At 55.5% G+C, this 21,650-nt stretch overlaps 1 protein-coding gene across 5 annotated transcripts in view; it reads left to right on the forward strand.

Annotated features, from left to right (window-relative positions):
- LOC101719449 (PATJ crumbs cell polarity complex component) overlaps positions 1-21,650 on the forward strand; it is a 174,415-nt gene that overhangs the window by 135,460 nt on the left and 17,305 nt on the right. For 3 of the 5 annotated variants that reach the window (XM_087212785.1, XM_021255649.2, XM_087212786.1), the window contains 3 exons: positions 5,027-5,131; positions 16,061-16,163; positions 20,683-20,816. In XM_087212785.1, the coding sequence (XP_087068911.1) occupies positions 5,027-5,131; positions 16,061-16,163; positions 20,683-20,816 (342 nt within the window). Of the gene's footprint in view, positions 1-5,026; positions 5,132-7,137; positions 7,473-16,060; positions 18,697-20,682; positions 20,817-21,650 lie in introns of those variants that run through there. The other 2 variants (XM_087212788.1, XM_087212787.1) reach the window with 2 other exon arrangements.

Genomic DNA, 21,650 nt, shown 5'->3' on the forward strand with positions numbered 1-21,650 from the left:
TCACTCCTCATTAATGGATAATAAAGCACTGGATACCGCTCGTGTATCTGTTGATCACACACTCACAACCAAAGCCAGTGTGGAAGGGGTCGAAGAGCATCACGCATACTCTTGTGAAAGGAAATGAGAGTCAGTGAAGCCAAAAATAGCCGGAGATCAAACGAGAAGGATGGGGATTTAAACCTGAGGGGTCTTGGCTCTTGAGCGTCAGGCCCTGGAGCTGATGAAGGTGTTTTGAACAGCGCAGTGTGATGCTGACAGTGTCAGGGCATCGTGAGAGCCACCAGGCTCAAGTGGAGCTGGGTGTGAGGCGTGGACCCCATTCCCGGAGAGGCAGAGCCAGGGCCTTGAGAGAATCTCCGCACAGGCACAAGCAACAACTGCACCTTCTCTTTGTCCCACACTTGTGCCCTCTCCACACCGGGCGAGGCGGCAGGCTGCTCACGGGGAGCGACATTGGCCCCATCCGCGCTGTACCTTCAGTTGCACTGCCTTTCTGCAATGTTGAGCAACCTAACCTACACGCTTATGATTGGGGCAAGAGAAAGAAACCTACTTTGTTGCATCCAGTAGATGCAGCTTTGCAGAAAGAAATACTTGTGGATTCAGGCTGGCAGTGAGAGCAATCAGTCGTTTTGTGTTTTTGAAAAGGGGATTGGCTTTAGGAAATATGGCAATGGCAAAATTTACAGCAGCAGAAGATTTATCTTACAAATAAAGAAATTTTCATTATACGAGGGAGGTGCAGTTGCTGTTTTGTGTTTAACTTCCTTTGCTTAGCAGCATCTGGAATCCACAGAAGCTGCACACGCACACACCTGCCCCGTGCTACATGAGGAGGAGCACACAACTGGGCAGAAGTGCCATCCCTTAACAGCTAGTTTTGCATGGGGGTGAAACATCGTGCAGGCTTCCACTGGTGGAGAGCTATCGGCAAATGGTGGCCATGAGGAGATAAAGCAGGAAAACAGAGCAGCGGCCGCCCCTCTTCGGAGGTTTGGGAGCCACCTGCAGGAGCCCTCAGGCTGGAGATGGGGCCCCCAGGCTTGCCTGTGCCATGCCCCCCTGTTCCCCTGGGAGGTGGCTGTCCCTGCAGCAGGGACCTGGTGAGCAGCTGGCACTGGGCATTTGGTGTGAAGGTCAGCGGGAGACGAGACAACAGTCATTGGATTAGCGGTGTCAGCCATATGGTCCCCAAGCCACCAGGAAGTCCTGCTGGAAGGACAGGAGTCCTGCTTCGGACCCAGCCAGCGGTGTCATGAGCTCCTCCCATGTGCCACCTGTGTGCCCCGCAGGCCCCTCGGACTTCAGTTCCAAAGAGGCTTCCGCTGCCGCCCCTCCTGGATCCTCAAAAGTTGAAAGCAGGGAGGAGATTTAAAGGGGGCCACGGCATCACTGGAGAGCATGGGCTTCACCGGCGACAGGCAGGAGGGCGTGACTGTGAGCAGAGGAGACGCTCTGAGACCTTTCTGTCGGTGGGGTCACCTCCTGCAGGGTGGGTATGGGACAGGGTGTTTGGGACCAGTGATGCCTCCCCTGAGTTTCGAGTATGAGGCCGCCGTGCGGGCGGGAGGGTCTTTGCTCTGTGTTTAGTGGGCGGAGGATGCAGAGGTCTTTTGGAACTAGCCTGCTCACCTGTCTTTCCTTAAGTTCCCCAGTTGAAGTATCGATTAGACAGCAGCTTTCTCCCCAGTCTTACTCCTTTTATAAAAACCATGAAAATCTCACCTCTAAGCTCAGGTTGCTGAAGACTGCAAAAGTAAAAGGTCCTCTGACCTAGTTAAGGAACCCTTGGATTCCCCAGGGACACACATGAGTGTGCACACGTGCACACATGGACACACGTGTGTGCCTAGCCGAGCGGCACCAGCTGCCCTCCATCTGGGCCCCGCGCGGAAGCCTCTCGGGTGAGCAGAGAGCTGCCTGGGCCTGTCCTGCGTTCCACTGAGCTGACGTGGCCGCTGCTGCTGCCACTGGAAAGGATGATTCATTGGTTCAGAACTTTTCTATCTTTAAACTGGCCCACTGTCTAGCATGCGAAAAGTCTGTGTTTTCATTTATTTCTCAGCGTGGGCCTGTTCAGACGGCAATCTCTGGGTCACCCCAGTTCCCTCAGCGGAGGCTGTTCTAGCTGATGGAACCTCCGGTTAAGACGAAGTGCTCTTTAAAGTCCATGGTCTTGCCCAGTGCAGTGGCGCGCACCTGCACCCAGCACTCGGGAGGCTGAGGTGGGAGAACCACAGTGAGCTCAAGTCCAGCCTGGGCTACAAGCGAGACCTTGTCTCAAAAAAAGATCCCCAAGTCTTACGACAGTAGTTTTTCAAATACCGTGAGCCCCATCTCCCTGAGATTTGTACCAGCACTGGCACCGGACAAGCAGAGGGAGAAGTGTGAGCGCGGCTTGTCTGGGCTGGCGTGGCCGCCTTGCTCCCCAGTCATCTCTTGCTGCGTCAGTGTTGTCCAGCAGTGAGCCGAGGGTCCTGTTTCTGCCCATGAATTGGGGTCGCGAAGGTCTCAGCTCCTTCGGGGGTGTCAGCAAGACTGCAGGAGACAGTGTGGGGTGAAGACCAGCCCTTGGGGAAGCCAGGGCAGGAGAGTCGCTAGTTCAGGCCCCAGCAGGGCACGGAGTGAGCCCCATCTCAAAGCACATCAACGAGGGCTGAGATGCGGCTCAGTGGGTTCGTTCCTCAGTGCTGAAAAAAACCCTGAAAATCTAGAAACAAAAGTCAACACCCCTGGTGTTATGCAAGCAGACGCTTTCCCTGTGGACTCACCAGTCTGAAAGGTAACTGGGGGCAGACTGCTGAGCCCTTGCATCCAACTGCACTTCAGATGCTGCAGTCCTGCATCCCTCAGTGACTGGAGGTCCGGATAGAGGAGCTGCCGGGCAATTTCACCCTTGCATGAGCATCTTACTGTGTGCTTCTCCAGAGTACAGGCTGGCACAGTGTGCGTCTGCCCACTCTCTGCGTGCATGTGTATGCGTGCACGTGTACACGTGTGTGGAGAGAAAGAGAAGAGCCCATTGCTCCTAAGGCCATGAGGAACGAAAGCTGAGGCTAAATCAAATGCAAAGGAAGATGATGCTGTTATGAGACAGGAGCTGGGAGTGGTGGTGCACACCTGTAATCCAAGCTACTCGGGAGGCTGAGGGAGGAGGAAGTTTGAGGCCACCTGTGCAGCATCGTGAGACCCTCTCTCAAAATAAAATTTGAAAATGGCTGGGGATTTGACTCAGTGGTCAAGCACCTCTGGGTTCAGTCTCTGGGACTGAGAGAGAGAGAGAGAGAGAGAGAGAGAATGAGAGGTATGATGCTATCATTGGCATGACACCATGTGTTATTTTATATGGAATCCAATTTTAATAAGCTAATAGTATCAGAAAGTGTAACGTACAGTAGTAGATACATAAGCAGTAGACTAACAATACCAAGTATAGTGCAGTAGATGCATAAATCAGCAGCCTAGTCATTTAGGACCTGCTGTGTGTCCCGCACGCCGTGGTGTGTGCTCCAGCCGCACTCGGGTCTACTCAGATGGGCTCTTGCTGTGCTGCCCAGGTTGGTCTCAGAATCCTGGGCTCACGAGATCCTCCTGCCTCAGGCTCCTGAGTGCTGGGACTGGAGACACGCACCACTGTGCCCACCTGGTACTCAGATTTACAAGCACCCTGCCCCAGATCACCTAATTCTGAAGGCCAAAACCGAGATTCGAGCCAGTTCTCAAGTCCAGCCCACTTTTGTCTGAGACTCTGTTTGTCTTTTGGGTTTGTCCCATGGCCCTCATGCAGCAGCTCATGCTAATTCTTCTCTAATTGAGCAGGAAGGAAATAATGAAAACTTCCTCATCCTGGGCTGGGGATTTAGCTCAGTGGTTTTGCCGCCTGCTGCGCAAGCGCAAGGACCCGAGTTTGATCCCTGGTACAAAAAAATAAGATTCTCCTCCCCTGTGTCCCCTAAAAGGGAAGGAACTTTCCGATGGATCACCTGGAACATTTATCACATCATAATTCAGTTGAGGATATGCTTCATGTGTTTGAGAATCTGTAATTGGGCCTATTATCACCAGATGTCACATTTATAATAAATATGTAGTTTTAGGATTCTGCAGAGAAAAAAATCATAAAGCATAAAACAAATACTGCATTCATTAGTTCAGCCAGTGTTTGTCAGATGTCTCCGTGTGCTTGGCCTGGTGCTAGGGACGTGGTTCAGAACCCAACAGCAAGAGCACGGTCTCCAGCCCGTCCCGTGCGTGGACAGCTGTCCTGCTGAGAAGCTTGGGGCAGAGCTGCTGACCACTCATCAGGAGGCAGTGTTACGACAGCGCCTGTCAGCTGTCAGATGCGCAGAGCTCCAGTCTCAGCACGCCAAGGAATGAAGTCATGAACCAAAGGAGGACATTAGGAGAGCTTTATTGGAAAAAGGAGGGGAGAACAGCTCCTGGGTGTCCAGGACGGGTCCCGAGTGGGCGGCCACCGAGGCCCTTCGGGTGATTCCCCCAGTGAAGTCACACTGAGGTACAGCACTGGGCGGCCTCCAGTCCCCTAAGGGAATGAGTACAGCCTCTTGGCTAGTATTGACCTGGTGGGGAACGAGTCGTGCAGTAGGATGCGTGGAAAGACCAGGGCCTTCTCGGGAAGGGAGGGTCCCGATGCTCTGTCCAGCGCTCTGCTGCACGTGAATCTGTTGGGCTCAGCCGAGCCTGCCCAGGCTCCGACCACCCAGCACGTCGGCTCCTTCCGTAGCTGGTCCCCTCGTTCTTGGGGACAGCAGCTTGGGCGCCTTGCTTTCTGGCTCTGCTGGAAGTACGGCGGCTTGTGTGGCTTCCTTAAGATAAAGGAATAATTTTCCACACCCTTTCTGTTTCGCTTACTGGCCAGGAGCACAAAGCCCATTCCCAGGTCCCAGCTCCTGATGAAACTGTCGGGTCCGACCTTGGATCCTGGGGCAGAGCGGCACTCACTCAGTGCCGGCTGAGTGCGCGGGAGAATGACATCTCTGCCTTCTTTCCCAATGTCCTGCAGGAGCCGCACGGCACAGAGCCTGTCAGTGGTGAGGACGCTGGTGGTCTGGGAGCTGACAGTGAGCCACTGCCCGAGCCCCTGCCCGAGAGCCAGGGCTGCAGACAGGTGAGCCGTACACCCCGCCCTGGGCCCTTGGGGTGCGACGTCTGCATCGCGGACCCCAGCGTGTGGCCGTCCCTGCTGGGCCTCCTGCTCTCTGGTGGTCAGAGTGAGCAAGCCCTGCGTGCCTTGCCTGTCTGTCAAGCAGGCGACCTCTGCCCATGGGTGAGAACCCTGGGGAGAGGCTGACTGATCCACAGAGGAGGCCGGTGGCGTGGCTCTGCCCCGGTGACCTTCCTGTCCTGTGCCGACTGCCTGCAGGGCCGACTGCAGGCCTAGAGTGAGGCTGGGCCTCTCTGCTCCGTGTCTCAGGGTTCCTGGTCTCAAAGAGCGGGTCTCCAGCAGCGTCCCTGGCTTGGGCCGATGGGAGTCTCAGGGCCCCTCTGAGGGTGTGGGAAGTCACCCCTGATTTTCTGTCGCCGTCTCAGAAGCCAGTGTTGGGCCTGGCCTCGACTCCAGGGATAGAGAGGGAGCTGAGTCCCAGGCAAAATGGAAGAGGATTCCAGGCAGGAGAGGCTCGTCCCAGCCACAGTGGAACCAGCCCCATGGCGGGCGTTGCGCCTGGGACCGCTGTCTGGAGCGAGATGTCCACGACCCCTTTCTGAAGGGAGGAATCGGAACCCTGCGGAGTCACATGGGAAGCAGCTGCAGGGGCTTCCACCTGCTCTGCTGGGCTCTGGACTGCAGGTGCCCTGGCACAGCCTGGAAAGCAGCACAGCCGAGTGAGGCCCCTCTGCTGCGCAGGGGAAGTGAGATGGGGCCACCCTCGCTTCCTGAGCCAGCCTTGGAGGTCCCAGCTGTGCCCCTCCTGCTACCCTAAAATTCCTTTGGCCCCATTTCCAGTGGGATCTGTGCATGGCCTGGCAGAAAGAGGAAGGACAATCTGAGTTCCGACAACATTTACAGCGTAAGTGTAAGCGGGCCCACATGCAGCGTTGGTGAGGAGTGAGGTCTTGGCCAAGCCGTATGATCTCATAAGCTTCAGTGTCCCCATTTGACAAGGGGAGTAAGCAGGGCACTCTGAGGAAGCCAACAGCTGTGAAGTAGAAACCACACAGAAGAGCGGGAGGCCAGCGGTGCGCTCATTCAGTCGGCAGATGCTCGCGAATAGTGCTGTGAGAGGGCAGGAGAGCCAGCTGTGAACCGAGTGCCTGGGCTCCGGGGTAATAAATAAACCGGCAGAGCGTCAGCTTGGACCACGTGAAGGTGCCATTTTTGTAGGAACAAAACTTGCATGGTTCGGAGCCGGAGATTCAACTCAGTGGTTTCGCCGCCTGCTGCACAGACACAAGGACCCAAGTTCAATCCCCGGTACAAAAAAACTTACATGGTTCACCTAACAGATGCATTCCCCTCGAATGAACCCTTACTGACCGTCACGGACACTCACTGGGCAGTTTGTGCCCTGGGACCCGGCCTGGGGAGGTTGTGGATGTGCCTCCCTGGCTGGAGCAGGCAGGCAGCAGGGAGGAACAGGCGCCAACTTGGGTTTGCACTCTTGTCCTGGGGGCCAGTGCTGTTTCAGGCTGTGCCCAGCCCTCCAGGCGGCACCAAGCCCCAGGCCTTGCTGTTTGGCGCTCGGCTTCTCCTCACTCAGGGCAGTAGCGTTTGTGTCTGGAAAGTCACACCAAGCAGCAGTGCCTTGGGAGGGGACGGGACTCTCTGGGACAGAGGAGGAGGGAAGTGTGGTGGTGTCAGGCTGCAGGCTCCTTAGGCAGGGCCCTCGGGAGCCTTGGGGCCTTGGAACGGCTGCAGCATTGGCCTGCAGTGGCCAGGGTCCCGGCAGGACCCCATTGTGGGCTGGGGGGCCTCGGGTGCAGCCACTCAGCAGGCTCAGGGCCAAAGGCAGTCCTCTGGGTTCTGCAGTGGTCAGTAAGGGTGGGGCTTCTGCAAGGCCAAGGGCAGCAGCCCTGAACAGTGTAAGCACAGGACTGCAGGGACCATATCCGAGAAATGTCGACAAATTTGTTTCTTACCAATTAAAGATTAATGTGCCTGTCTTTTATGCTCAGTGCTCAGACACTGGGTGTCTCCTGCCAAGGGGATGGTTTCAAGGTGTGGCTGCGACCTGCGGAGAGGAAGTGCACGCTGAGGGCTACTGACCCTTCTCTGAGACCCGGCTTAATCTCCAAACCAGAGCCAGCCCTGGGCCTGCGCCCACTCCACAGCTGTGGCCCTGCTCACGGTGCTGGTGTCGGTCCACACTGCGTGGCCCCCCAGAACAGCACCAGGAGTTGGTGAGGCCCTCCAGGCACGCTCATCTGCTGGAGGACTGAGGGGAATAATGTCCCCGAAGACCGGATGCTGGTTTGTGAAACCTAGGCTCCATGCTCGAGAGACAGGACGCAGGCTTGTCTGGAGTCTATTTCTGGATCTAGGTGAGAGCCTTTGAAGACTATTTTTAATGCCTTTTGCAAGAACTTTTTAAAAAAATATCATTCACACAGAGCTTTGCAATTGTTTCAGCAGAATTGCATGTTATCTCATTAGCTTGATGTTTTTAATAATACCAAATTTTTCCTAGAATGGTATTTGGTTGGTTCGTGATCTTATTCAATCTTATCCCCAAAAGAACCCTATGGATCTTCCTAGGAAACAAGGGGACTGGAAGCTGGCAGGGAAAATGCATCCAATAATGGTATTCTTTCCATTCTGTAACACACTGAAAACATCTTACTCTTTGTGCCAGAAAACCAAAGATCAGAGCGGACGCGATTCTTGCTTCTCCATCAGTGGCACACCGGGTGGGACAGGAGCCTGGGCTGGACCTGTCTACAGCGCTCACCTGCCTCTTACTAACACTGTGGCTCACATCGCTGGGCATTGGTGCAGCTAGACGCCAGAGTTGCAGTCGTGTAGCACAGTCCCTTTGCAGTAGGAATTTTTAACAATTTAGGTGACCTAGCCATGAGGGAAAAATCAGTGGTGTTAAATAAAACTTATGGAGAGCAAAAAACAACATAAAACAAAAACTAACCCTATAAAATTAAGGTAGAAATTGTTCATCCAAGATTTATAGATGAAATCTTAAGCTGCTCGATGAAAAATCACAAAGCTAAAAAACACTAAAAAAGGAAAATTCCTCAGGCTGGGGATTTACCTCAGTGGTTCCAGCGCCTGCCTCGAAAGTGCAAAGTCCTGAGTTCGATCCCCAGTACCAAAAAAAAAAGAAAGAAAAAGAAACATCACAAAGCTAGGGATTGGGGGAGCAGGGACTTGTTCTAAAAGCTCCTGACTCCCTGGTGCTTGGCGACAGACACTCAGGAGTCCCTAACACAATTATTCCAATCCTCTGAGCATGAGCCTAATGTTTCTATAACGTTCAGAATGGCTATGTTTGTATAACATATTCTTTTGAGGCAGTAAAACTAGATTATTAAGAGTGCAGACACTGGAGCCCAGTGCCTTGGATTCCAGTCCTGGCCCCGCCCTTTCGTGGCAGTGTGACCTTAGGGAAAATGCCTCCGTTTCTGCCTCTATAAAATGGGGGAAAGAAAGAAGGGGATATGGTAAAAGATACCGGAGTTGAGGGCTCCAGAGCACTGCTTAGAGGATGCCAGGGACGCTGGACCACTCCTCGGAACTGAGCTGCCATGCTTGATGGTGATGACTGAAATTCCCACTGAAGTAGTAAGGTTTAGCCATAAAATGATCAGCTGTTCTGAGCGAAGTGTTAAGATGCCACGTGGAAAATGGGAGTGATTTTTCAGCTAGTGTATTTGTTAGGGTTCTCCTAAAAGGCAGAGCCAAATTCATCAGGAGAACTGGCTCGCTCGCCATCGTGTCAGTCGCCTGTCCCGTCACTGGGACGAAACACCTGACACCTGCTGCTAAGGGGAGAGGTCTGATTTCACTCATGCTTTGGGGAGGGTCAGTCCATGGTCAGCTGGACCATCGTACAGGGGATGAGGTGGTGGAGAACAGCTGCCCAGTCACAGAGAAAGGGGGTCAGAGACGAGAACGCAGCCTTCCAGGGCAGCCCCTGTGTCCAGCTCTGCCACCTCCTCCACACAGCACTGACGGACCCAGTGATGAGCACAGCGCCCCGTGACGCAGTCACCTTCTAGAAGCCCCAGTCTGAGCAGGTGGGACTTTGGGGTACATTCTGCAACATGGATTTAGCCCATCTCTAAGAACCACCAAAGTCTTAACGGTTCCAGCACTGCTGAAAAGTCTAAGTCCAAGGTCTCCTGTGAGACCCAAGGCAGACTCTTAGCCATAAGCCCCTATAAAAATTAAAAAGAAAATTAAATACTTCCAACATACAATAGCACAGGGCAGACATTTCCATTCCAAAGGGAAGTAACAGGAACATAAAAATGAATCAAAGCAAAGCAAGTCCCAAACCCGGCAGAGCAACATGGAACCCTGTAGCTCCATGTCCAGCACCCAGGCCAGGCTGTGGTGAGATGTGAGCCCCAGCAGGCCTGGCCTTCACCACCACCACCCTGTGGCCTTGCTGGTCGCAGCCTCTTGTGGGCTCGCTCTGCCCACTGCCCGCAGCTTTCCTGAGCAGAGTCCAGTTCCTGGCTTCTCCTGGGGTCTCCATGGCTCCAGTGGCTTTGCTCTTTCAGCTTTTCAGCTTCACGCACTGCCCTCTCCTCAGGGACATGGACTGCCCTCCCAGGCCTTCCTCTGAAACCTGGATGGGAGCCTCCATGACCCGTAACGTGCATGCCTGAAAAACCAGCAGCACGTAGAGGAGCTGAGGCCTACACGGTCTCCAACAGCAGCCTGGCCTCCTGGAGCCACGGCGGACGATACGATACGGCAGAGCTCCAGGAAGCACTTCCCACGGGCAGGGAGGGACGCCGACTCCTGGAGGCACTAGAAGGTCAGGGCTGGGTGCTCGCATACCTTCAGCCCTCGCTCTTCAATGTGGGGAGGAAGGAGCGAGAGGGAGGGAGACTCAGCAGTCAGCAGATCCAAAGTTCTCAGCCCTCTCTCGACCGACGTGGCAGACTCAGGCGCTGGCCTCGTATTCCACCCCCCCCAAGGCACGGCGACCCCACGTCCCCAGAGCCCACCTGAAGGAGGCAGGCTGGCGAAGCTGAGGAAGACCCATTTCGAGTCCTGCTGTGTCCCTAGAATCAGCTTGGCAAACGATTAGTGAACCCGGGCAAGTAAAGCAGCACACGACGATGGAGGTCGAAACCTGGACGGGGAAAGTCGATGTCACTGATTTTTTTAAAATGAAGGAAGAGACATCCGTGGGAGAAGACAATGAGTCCAGTTTAGAATCCCGGCTCTCAAGGGATTAATACTAAGAATAATGTGATTTCCAATACTGATCTGTCCGTTTTGACTGCTGCGCCTAATTAAAATTGGGGGGGGGGGGGATTTAGCTCAGTGTTTCCACCGCCTCCCTTGGAAGTGCAAGGACCCAAGTTGGATCCCTGGTACTGAAAAAAAGCAAGCCGCTTAAAAGGTTTTTTAATGCCAGTATCAATTTGGAAAAATAATTTAAATATGTTTCTAATGCTTCTGGGCTTCTTGTTGGATTGTACTTCCAGGCAGGAATTCCCAGGCGCTGTGTGCTGCTCACTTCTAAAACCAAGTCGAGCTGTCTTACGCCCCGGCCTGCGCCCCATCAGAAACTGCTGAGGCTGTGGGTGGCCATTGGAGCAGGCGTCACGGAGCGAGCCTTATTTTCTATTTCAGATATGCTATGCAAGCCGTGTCTGTAGCAGGCCTGGGACTCTGGCGGTGGCGGGAGGCTGAGTCAGCGCAGCCTCCCCTTGGTGGCAGTCTGCAGACCACCAAGGCCGAGCGCCAGTGCATGCCGGCGGGTGGGGCTTCTCAGGGCTCATTGTTGTTTCTGTCTTCTGTTCCACGCGAGATTTGCCTCGTGCTAAATTTCCCTGTCCTGATCCCCGGTGGATTTAGGCATGCCCACTCCTCCGGGAGGAGCGCGTCTCCACGCACTCCCCTCCCCAGGGCGAGTGAGGGGAACAGAGACATGGAGGCGGGAGGCTGCAGAGATGAAGCCACGGCGGTGCCGTCCACACCTTCCTTCACCGGCCAGGCCTGCAAAGACTCGGGATTGACCCGGCGGGGAAGGTGCCGCGCGTGTGGGGATCAGCTTCCTGCCCACCGAGGAGGGCGTCTCGGGACTGCGGTGTTAGCACTGCCCCCAGCCCCGGGCTTCCTGCCCACCGGCCGGGCCCTGTGACTGTCCGTCTCCAGGAGAGATGGGCCTGCCAGGTCCTGTGACGCCGCCGTGTGGTGGCCGCGACAGCGGGCAGGATGTCTCCACCTGCGGGAGCCTCTGAGCTGCCAGGCCGAGGCAGCCACGCTTGTCGGAAGGAAACTGAACGGGGCCCAGGACTCAGGCATAAGCAGTGTCGCCGTGGCCCGAAGGCGACCTTCGGTGAGACTCAGCCAGACACTGTGGCGCACCCTGCAGTCCCAGTGGGAGGATCCCTTGAGCCCAGCCTGGGAACAAGAAACTCAGTGCGAATGAGCGGTTTTGAGGCAGGGACGAGGGACGACCGGAAGGAGCTGGGCGGGTGTGGCCAAGCGGGCTGGCTTGCCTACGCTCCGTCCTTCCGTCGCTGGGCCCTCCAGACCTTCGGGCTCTGTGCTCCTGGGGCTGTGAGGAGGAGGAGCCCAGCAGGGCCAGCGGGTCCTCCGTGGCGTGCGTGCGAGGAGTCGGCCTGGCCTCTCCCCGTCTGCGTCCTTGTCTGCGGTAGGGACGCAGCCCTCCGCCCGCCGGTTAACTGGGCTACGCCGGGTGGAAGCGCAGAGCAGGTTTCCTGTCCAGGAGAACTGCTTGCCTTTGCTCTTCCTCGGCCGCTCAGCCGCCGCAGAGGAAACCCAGTGAGCCCGCGTGCGCGGCGGCTGGAGTTTTCACTCGAGACCTCCCGGGCCTCAGCGCCTTTTCCACGCGAGCCTCGCGCGCTGAGATGCTTCCTCCCGCTGGCGGGCTCTGAAATCTGAGGCCCCGGGACTGTGGCCCGCCGGCCCTGACCGAAGGCGGCGTGTGGAAAGAAATGGTCCTGGAGACCCGAGGTGCTGGGAGGACAGTGGCCGACCCTGGGCCGTGCGGTGGCAGGCACCACGCGGCTCGTGGGTCCTGGAGCAGGGAGAGGGGTTAGTGGCGGGGCCGTGGGGGTCACAGCACAGTGCTAGTCAAGGGCAGTCTTCCCAGGCCCCATGCCAAGAGCCTGACTTACTCCCTGCACATCACTAAGGACAGTTACTCTTAAAACAGTTTGTCTCACTTTGTTTTGCTTGAGACTCTATCTCGCTGATGCGCCTCAGGCTGACCTTGAGCTCACTGTGGGCTCCAGGCCGGCCTTGAACTCGCAGTATTTTCCTGCCTCAGCCTCCTGAGTGCTGGGCGCTGCCACGCCTGGTGTTTTCCTCTCCCTTTTGTAAGTGAGGAACTTGCAGTCTTAGGAGGTCAGAGCACCTGCTCAGGATCACATGACTCACATCAAGGTTCTGGGATCTCTCGTCCCTGACACGGCTCTTCTGGTCGCTCACTGTCTTCTGTCTCCACATTGGCTCAACTGCAGCCTCGGGTGCTGTGTCGCACCCCCCTCCTCCCCCGAGCTGCCCCCGGCGTCCCTGGCTGAGTGAGCCCCCGTGACTCCCCATAAACGTGCCTGTGATCGGAGGCTGAGTCAGCTGTCCGCCCGACAGCACCAGCCACTTCCACGACAAGTGGCCTGCGCTCTGCGATGCTCCAGGTCCGGAACCTGCCCTTCCATGGGGCTCCGCTCCCGTCTTCCTCTCTCCACGTCTCTAGCCATGTGCTTTTTGCCTCTCATCAAAAATCTTAAGGGGAAAGGTTTGGTCTCAGGGCTTGAACCCGGAAGCATGTTTATCGCCCAGCGTAAAAGCGGATGTGGGAGACTGTGTCAAGGAGGACGGCGGCCGGGAGCCGCCATCCCGGACCTCCGAGGACCCCGCGCCCGGCAGCTCGGGGAGCTGAGCAGACGCGGTTGACAGCCTGTGCCTGGAGGGCTCCGGCCCTTTCGGAGCAGGCGGGAGCCGGGTGCAGGGCGCTTAACGTGATGGGGAGCGCGTGGGCTCTCAGCGCCGCTCACCGCTGTCTTTGGAGCTCCAGGAGCCCTGACCCCGGGGGGTGGCCGACGGCAGAAGACACCCGAGTCCGTGTTCCCGGGCCCCGCCCTGCTGGGGGCTGCTCCAGAGGGGAAGGGGACAGCGGGGACAGCGGGGACAGTGAATCCCTCGTCACGTAGCGGGAGGTCAGGTGTGCCCTGCAGCCCACAGCGTATCCAGAGGGCCACCTGGTCGCCCCTCACCACACCGAGCGTACCGTGTCCCGCACGTGAATGAAGACTCCACGCGGGACGTTTGCTGTTCTGTGCAAACGTCGATGACCTTAGTGCACCTTGCATTTGAGTTTTACTTTGCTTTCAAAACTGCAGCAGTGGGGCCGGGGATTTAGCTCAGCGGTTTCACTGCCTGCTGTGCAAGCACAAGGACCCAAGTTCGATCCCCGGTACCAAAAAAAAGAAAATGAAGACCTGTAAGCAATTTTTCAACTTGAAAGGCGGGTTGCGTACTGTGTGGCATGTCTGCAGCGTGTGCCAAGGCGTCCTGCTCCGTCTGTCCCTGCCCGCACACAGCTGTCTCAAGTGGGTCCCAGCCGTGGATCCAAGCTGGGCAGCCCTCACTGTCCCCTGCCGCTTCTTTCCCCACGGAGACCACGCACTTAGAGGCCCAGGGCCTCCTCCTCAGGAAGGTCACCGTGCACCCCCATGGCCCAGAGATCACAGCTCACGGTCAGTGGGCAGCGCCACAGTGAGGCCGCGCGAGCACTGCGAAGAGCCCCCCACCGCCAGGCCGCAGCACCTGGGCTGAGCCTCCTCCTGGACACGGAACTTTCCACCCCTGAAGGTTTTCAACCAGAAGCTGCCCCCGCCATTCCTTACTACTCTGTGGAAGGACAAGCGTACTAATGGCTGTCCTCACTGAGCTCCTGGTTGCTCCTGGCTCAGGGTGAGTTGATCTGTGCCTCACGATCGCCTGCGAGGTGCCGATGTGTGGCCTCGTCACCTGCAAGGAGGCAGAGTGGCTTGTGCGGTCTCACCGGTAACTAGTGGCAGTGGTTCCGCAATTCGTATCTTCGTGCCGCGCTGTTTTCCTGCCACAGGGACCTGGGGAAGTACAGAGCCTTTCCTTAGGAAAACACGGATGGTGTGCTTCACGGGTTCCTTACTTGTGGATGGAACCGGCCACACCGGTACTCACTGGTCATCGTGAGGCTCCAGATGCTACTCGGAGCGGAGTCGAGAGGTGGACAGCAGCCACCCCTGCTGCCGCAGAAGCCTTCGCAGGGATGCTGTCCCCCTGCTCCCGTCAGGACTCTGACTGGCTTCGCTGTGGAGGAACTCGTGGCCGCATTCTCAGAGGACGAACACTGTTGGACATCTGGGTTCTTTCCTGAGATGACACAAAATGAAGAGCCGGCCAAGCGGTGGGAGTGAGGCCAGGGCGCCACACTGCTGCCGGGGTTCCCACCTGTGAGGCAGCCTGGCTGGGATTGGTTCGGGGAGACAGCCGAGCACCTCTTAGGGGATTGTCGTCCTCATAGTGGACGTCCATTTAGGGGGCCTGAGGTGGTGCCCGGTTATTACCAACACATCCGGCACCGGGCAGGCGGGGTCTCCCTCTTTGGGAGCCAGGTGTCTCCAGCCGTGTCCTCCCCTGCCACGATGGCTGTGGTCCTGGGCAGCGGCCAGCTCCTTCCCAGCAGCATTCAGTTCTCTGGCGGTGACCCCTCCCCGTCTTCCTCCTGCTCTCCTCTTTAAAATCTCCACCGAGGGCCGGGGGTTCAGCTCAGTGGTGCCACCGTCTGCCTCGCAAGTGCAAGGTCCCGAGTTCAATCCCCAGTACCAAAAAAAAATAAATAATAAATAAAATCACCACTGAATATGTAATTGGATGGTTCTTTCTGAGGAAGTAAAGCCAGAGTCCAGGTTATAGGAAAAAAGGATGAGCACCCAAGGGTCACAGTGTGGCACTGTCTGGTGACACTCCAGATCCTGGCGTTGTCCGGCTGCCCCTCTCGGCCCTGTCTCTTCGTCTGATGAGCTGTGTGATTTCAGAGCTGTCAGTTTACCTGCAGGACCATGTAATGCTGTCTGACTCAGGTTCCCGGCTGTGAAGTGATCTGGAAACCAGAAAGCACCATGCAGACCCCGTGTGTGGGCACAGAGCAGTGTCTCGGTGCTGGGTGTTGACCGTGGCCCCGGCTCCAGGCTCCTGGGATCCCGGTGGCCCCAGCCTCCCTGATCCTCCAGCGGGGATGGGCCTGGCTCCCTCAGCCCTGGAGGCCGGCCGGTGACTGCCTGTGCTTCTCTGCCACCCGTGAGGCCAGCAGCACTCTTTTGGTTTTCTTAGCGTTGCTGGAGCTGCTAATCTCCCTGAAGGTCTCATCAGAATTACAAGTTCGTTTTCCAGAGCTGACGCGGCAGAAGTCCCCATGTCCTCACTGAGCCGCAAGCTCCTCAGTGCCCAGTTTCCTACACGTCATTCGGCCACGCCCCTTGCACTCAGTCCACAAACACGTGTCGGGCCCCTCGATTCCCAGGCCGGGCAGTGAGTGGGCTTCCACCGGGTGCTCTCCTCTCCTGCCCTCTCATGCTCTGTGGTCCCAGCAGTGGCCCCAGAAGGGCCCAACAGCACTCTGTGCCCAGCACATCGGCTGCAGCACGATGCAGACTCTGGAAACGCCTTCTCCTTCTCACATGGGCCACAGTGAGGGCTCGGCTCGCGTCCTTCCTCTCTGCCATGACCTGCCCCAGCGAGGGAGCCCAGTCGGGCAGAAATGGCCCCAACCCCTCCACCTTGCCCCCGCCCACCCCTGTCCCCAGAGACACTGCCGGAGCGCGCCATTGCTCTGCCAAGAATTCAGCCGCTCTCTTCCCATCGGTTCATGCATTGTCCTTCCTTTCGCAGGATGCCAGTGAGATGCAAGAGCAAAGCCACTGGGCCAGAGCCTCCCTTGGCTCACAGGAGGTCCCGTCATGCCACGAGGCAGAGACCGACGTCTCAGGCTACGGTACGGTCCCTTCCCTGGCAGAACCGGCTCGGGACCCCCAGAGCGGGGAGCAGGACCTGGAGCAGGACGCCTGGCCCTGGCCCTGCTCTTCCTTAGCTCAGGGACAGGCAGGCCTGTGACCTGCGATGGTGTCCTCGCTGCCACTGGCCCCATCTGCTGCGTGTTGGATAAAAACATCCCAGGACAGAAAAGCCCCTCGGCGAGTGGTATTTGAATGCGAGGCTGCCAGATTCTTTAGATCACAAGTAATCACCTGAAAATCAAACTGAGCACAGTGCTTAGCTCTCTGTGTTGATGGAAGCTACTTGGAGACTTCTTTTCGGAGCTTACAGAAATCGGTGTTTCATGTTCTGCCTTTAAAGTCCTGGCTGGGAACTTATGCTGACGGGGGTTCGAGATAGACCCTCACAGTGAATCGTGAGTGTTTCCACCTTGCTGTTATGCAGTATTAATCTCTGGGAAGTAGATTCCCTAAAGCCCCACCTTGCCAGTGGCAGAGCTTAACCTGCGTTAATTCACCAGGTATGACACCTTCGTGGTGTTTGCCTTTCATATATTTTTCATATATGTTAACTCCTTGTAAAAAGTTTAGAAAATCGGTATGATCCCAAAGCCCTGGATTTATAGTAAAATACTTGATGAATGTGATCAGCGAACTATGGCCCATGAGTCAAATGACACCCAACACCTGTTTTTATTTGGTCTGTGAGCTTCAAATGGTTTCCATGTTTATAGAGATTGAAAAAAATTAGAAGTATAGTTCATAAAAAATTATATGAAGTTCAAATCTCAGTGTCCACAAATAAAGTTTTATTGAGACACCCATTTGCTTGTGTGTCGTCCGTGGCTGCCCTCACTGTGAGGGCACCGTGAAGTAGCTGCGACAGAGACCGCGTGGCCTGCACTGCCCCGTGCCCAGCTTCAGCAGGAGTTCCCCATCCCACGCTCAGACTGGAGACCTGACTCCTGTGCTCATCCGCTTCCCGCACTGCCTGCACGCTTGGTCTGAGCCAGGCTCCGGCCTGGATTCTGCGAAGGAAATCACCACAGAGGACTGGCCGGCGGGCACCAGGGAGGGAAGCAGTGCGCTGGCGACGCCCTCACTGTGCTTTCTGTCTCTGCCCCTCGGGAGCATCGACCTACCACTCAAGCACCACACGCCTTCCACAGCACCCATGAAACTGTGCCCCTACTGTGCAGTTTTCATGGTAAATGAACAGGAAATGCCGTGGAACACACATGCTGCAAAAGGATCTAGAAACAAATTAGGCTGGCAACTTAGTGTTCTATTTCTTACCTAATTTTTTTTTTTGGTACCGGGGATCGAACTCAGGACCTTGCACTTGCGAGGCAGGTGGTGGAACCACTGAGCTAGATCCCCAGCCTGGTATTCTACTTCTAATGTGCCGAGTTTTGTTGTTACTGAGGTCCTGGCCCTAAATCCCTGCTCTTCCCCAGCTGTCCCGGCTGCCTCCACATCCTGACTCGATTCAAAACGTCTCCCTTCGTGGTCATCCTGACTTTGGGGAAGGCCGGAAGGTGGATGAGGACACAGCATCGTGTCTTTACGAGCTGCCTTTCCTTGGATGGCGTTCGGCAGCCGCATTCACTGTATTTTTGATCACACCTGGTAAAGACCCTCAGGAAAGAGGACTCCAGAGCTGCTGCAGAAAGTGGCCAGAGCGATGGGATGAGTGTGTATGAAGCCAGGGGGGTATGTGAGGGGGATTTGTGTCAGTGTGTCTGTCTTTTACTGGAAGAATTCTTTTAAATTTAAGCATTCACCTTAGTTTTTGATCACCCCAAATGAATCTGTAGGGTAGGAACCCAAATCCAACTCTGTGCCCCTACAAACCTGGCCCTTCTGTCACTGCTTAGAGCAGAGCCCTCGGGCTGACGCGGGCCGTTTCCCTGTTCCGTCCTGGGGTGGGCAGACTTCACAGACAGCCCCCGTAGATGTGCTGGGCCGGGCCGAGCCACAGTCTCTGTTGCAGCTACTAACTCCGTGTGGAGTGCGGGGACCGGAGCGGTGACAGGACCCACAGGATTCATGGGCTGTGTTCCCATACGGCTTTACTTTGTGGACTCTGGATTCTGGATTGCATATAAGTTTTAAATGTCTCAAAATATTTTTCTTCTGATTTTTTACCATTTGAAAATTTAAACGCCACTGTTGGCCAAGGGCTGTTGTGGGCCGAGCCCTGCTGTGACCGCCAGCTGCGTGTGTGGCTCTCGGGTGGCTTCCAACCTGGGCCACAGGTGAGTGGAGGGCAGGGTGGCTGTTGCCAACCCTGAGTCAGGTCCTGAGTCTCAGGGGCTGGGTGTGGGAGAGGCCGCATCCTGGGGGCACTGCTGTCTGCAGCCCGAGTGGGAGACCACTTAACATCTGCATGTTTGGAGTTTTTAGTGGGAGGCCGTTTAGTTATCTGGAAAACATGAAAATGTGAGAGTGCATGGGTCTCTTGGCCTGTAAACATTTTTCTCTCAGTTTTACAAAAATCCAGGCTTAAAACAATAAATTTTTATAAACAAACCGTTATAGTCCAGCTGTTACTCTTTCAACAAGGTTTTTGCTTGTGGACCAGGAAACGGTTTCACTGTGTTTAGAAGCCCTCGGTTTTCTGTCCTCTGTCCCTGAGTACATGTCGAGTACCCCAGCCCCTAGGTCCGAGGGGCAGAAGGGGCTCCAGTCTGAGGTTGTTTCAGACGTCAGAAGATTTACAGAGCCATAACGAGACCACACTCAAACACCAAGTCACCTGAGTTTCCTCTCTGCCCTGTCAGCGTGGCATGGGGCTGTGCTATGCAGTATTTTTGATGTTGTGCATTTCGATGGGGCAGGGACTCATCACAGGAGGTCAGACAGAATTCTCTTTCATTTTCTTTTTCTTGGCTTTTGATTTTGCAGTACCAGGGAACCGAGCCCAGGGCCCGACGCATGTAGGCAGGCAGAGTTCTGCTGGGGAAACCCCACACGTCGGTGCCCAGTCAGAAACCTGTGGTTACCATGCTCAGCTTGTCATAAACTCAGAGATAAATTTTAAGTAGAGGGCCGGGGATTTAGCTCAGTGGTTCGGGCACCTGCCTGGAAAGAGCAAGGTCCTGAGTTCAATCCCCAGTACCAAAAAAAAATTTTAAGTAGCTATTTTCAGTTACATCATGCTTTATTAAATCCTTTATGCATTTAAATTCATGTAACATGCTGTAGCGCAAGGTCCCAAGTTCAATCCCCGGTACCAAAAAACAAAAACAAAACATACAACATGCTGAAACTGAAAAGAAAGTATTTAAAGCCGAGTGTGGTGGCAACACCTGTGATCCCAGCACTAAGGAGGCTGATGCAGGAGCGTTGCAAGTTTGAGCCCAGCCTGATCAAATTAGTGACTGAGATCTTGTCTCAAAAACAAAGCAAAATGAGTCTGGGGATGGGGCTCAGCTCCAAAGCCCGAGATTCACCTAGTAGCATAAAAAAGAGGAAGGGCTGAGTAGTACTCCATTTTATCACACACACACACACATCTTTATCCAGTCTCCAGCTGATGGGCAATTGTGCTGCTTCCAAGTTTTAGCTATTACAAATTGTGCTGCTATGTGGTTTTTAATTAAATGGAGTACTACTCAGCCATAAAAAATGAGAAACTAGAGACATTTCTGGCTAAATGGATGCACATTGAGGCCATACTCTCAAGTGAAATAAATAGGACACACATGTGTAAATACCAAATAGTCTTTCTAGTGTGAGAAACTGAAAGAGTAAATAATGACTAAAAGGACCAGGGATTTAGCTCAGAGGTTCCGCCACCCGCCTCGAAAGCGCAGGGGCCCAAGTTTGATCCCCAGTACCAAAAAACATAAATAAGGACTAAAAGGTATAATAGATAACGTGAAATAGGAAGAAAAGGGGCAAAGGGGAAGGGGAAGTGGGAGGGGTAGGGGAAAGGAAAGAAGGGAATGGAATTAATATGAGAAAATGAAAAACTGGAAACAAAGTCTTTGTAAATAGGGAGGGGTGGAGGGGGTGAAGGGAGGGCAGGGGAATGGGGAAAAATAAGAACCGAGAGATTATGTAAAGGTGCAAATTCCCAATGATGAATGTCGTTATACTGTATACCTAAAATGTACCAATAAAATTATTTTTTTTTTTAAAAAAAGGCAGAAAGGGCCGGGGATTTAGCTCAGTGGGTCCGCTGCCTGCCTCCCAAGCGCAAGGACCTGAGTTCGATCCCCAGTACCAAAATAAAATAAAAATAAAAGAGGCAGAAAAAAAAGAGGAAGGGGAGGAGGAGAGAGTTTACTTTTCTTTCTTAATTAGTATTTTGTAACTCAGACTCTTACGCATCTAAGCCTTTGTTCTCACTGTAACTATGCCTTATGTATCCAATCGCGTGGCCGCTTACTCTGCCCTGCTGATTTTTCTTCTGTGCAAGAGCACAGCGTTTCCGGGCGTCCTCACCGACGCTGGGGTGTGGCCCACGAGCCCCCGCCTCTCCTGCCTCTCACCTGCGCCCTCGCTCCCCAGGTGGCCCCCAGGCGCCTCTGTCCGTGGACCCCGCCACGTGCCCCATCGTCCCGGGCCAGGAAGTGGTCATAGAGATCGCCAAGGGCCGCTCCGGGCTGGGGCTCAGCATCGTGGGAGGAAGAGACACGCCCCTGGTAAGTGGCGCGCCCTGGCCGGCTCTCCGGTTTTTCTCGGGGTTTCATTTTACCGGGATTCCCTCCTTCGAGTCCACAGAGGACCTGCTTGCTCGCTTGTCCGGGGTACCGGGGATTGAACCCCGGGCGCGCCCTTTGTAAGCCTTTTATCCTGAGGCAGGGTCTGGCTACGTTGCACAGGCCGTGCTAGAACTTGAGATCCTCCTGCCTGAGCCTCCTGCGCCAGTATTCTCCTACAGAGGCTCCCTGGAACAGCGTCAGACCAGGCCCGCAGTGGAGCTCTCCTCCCCTCCCCGCCGGGGCTAGGCCGTTACCGGCTGAGCTGAGCGCTCGCCCACTCCGGGCTGTGCTGGACTGCGCGGCACCGTCCGCTCATGGCTCGAAGCAGAGCCATTACAATGCAGGCTTTTTCTGCTTCTTAACGCTCAAAATGGGACCGATGGGTGCCTGCGCAGGAGGACAGGTGCCTCACGTGTCCCGAGTGGGCAGGGTGGGCTGTGGGGTCTCCGGCCGCTCCGCTCGCACGCCCGGAACAGGCCCCCAGCGCCCCTCTCTGCAGCGCCCAGAGCCCAGGGGCGTCGGGCTGCTCCACGAGGGAGGGATTCCCGCAGCGAGGCTCTCGGAGCCCGCGGGGCGGGGCGCTGCTGCCCCGGGGCCAGGCGGCCGGGTCTGCAGAATCACTGCCGGGTCCCCGCCTCGCTGTCTCTTTCCGCCAGCCTGGGCAGAAGCCTGGCCTGAGGGCGCCGCCAGAGAACACCCAGCTGGTGTCTGTTGACTAAAGGAGTTTATCTCCCTCTGCCTGAGCAAAGTGTTGTTAAAACTTTTCTCTGGCCA

Source organism: Heterocephalus glaber, unplaced genomic scaffold (genome assembly GCF_053883595.1).
Source record: "Heterocephalus glaber isolate CG9 unplaced genomic scaffold, H.glaber_assembly_v1.0 deba00001442, whole genome shotgun sequence".
Lineage (NCBI taxonomy): Eukaryota > Metazoa > Chordata > Mammalia > Rodentia > Bathyergidae > Heterocephalus > Heterocephalus glaber.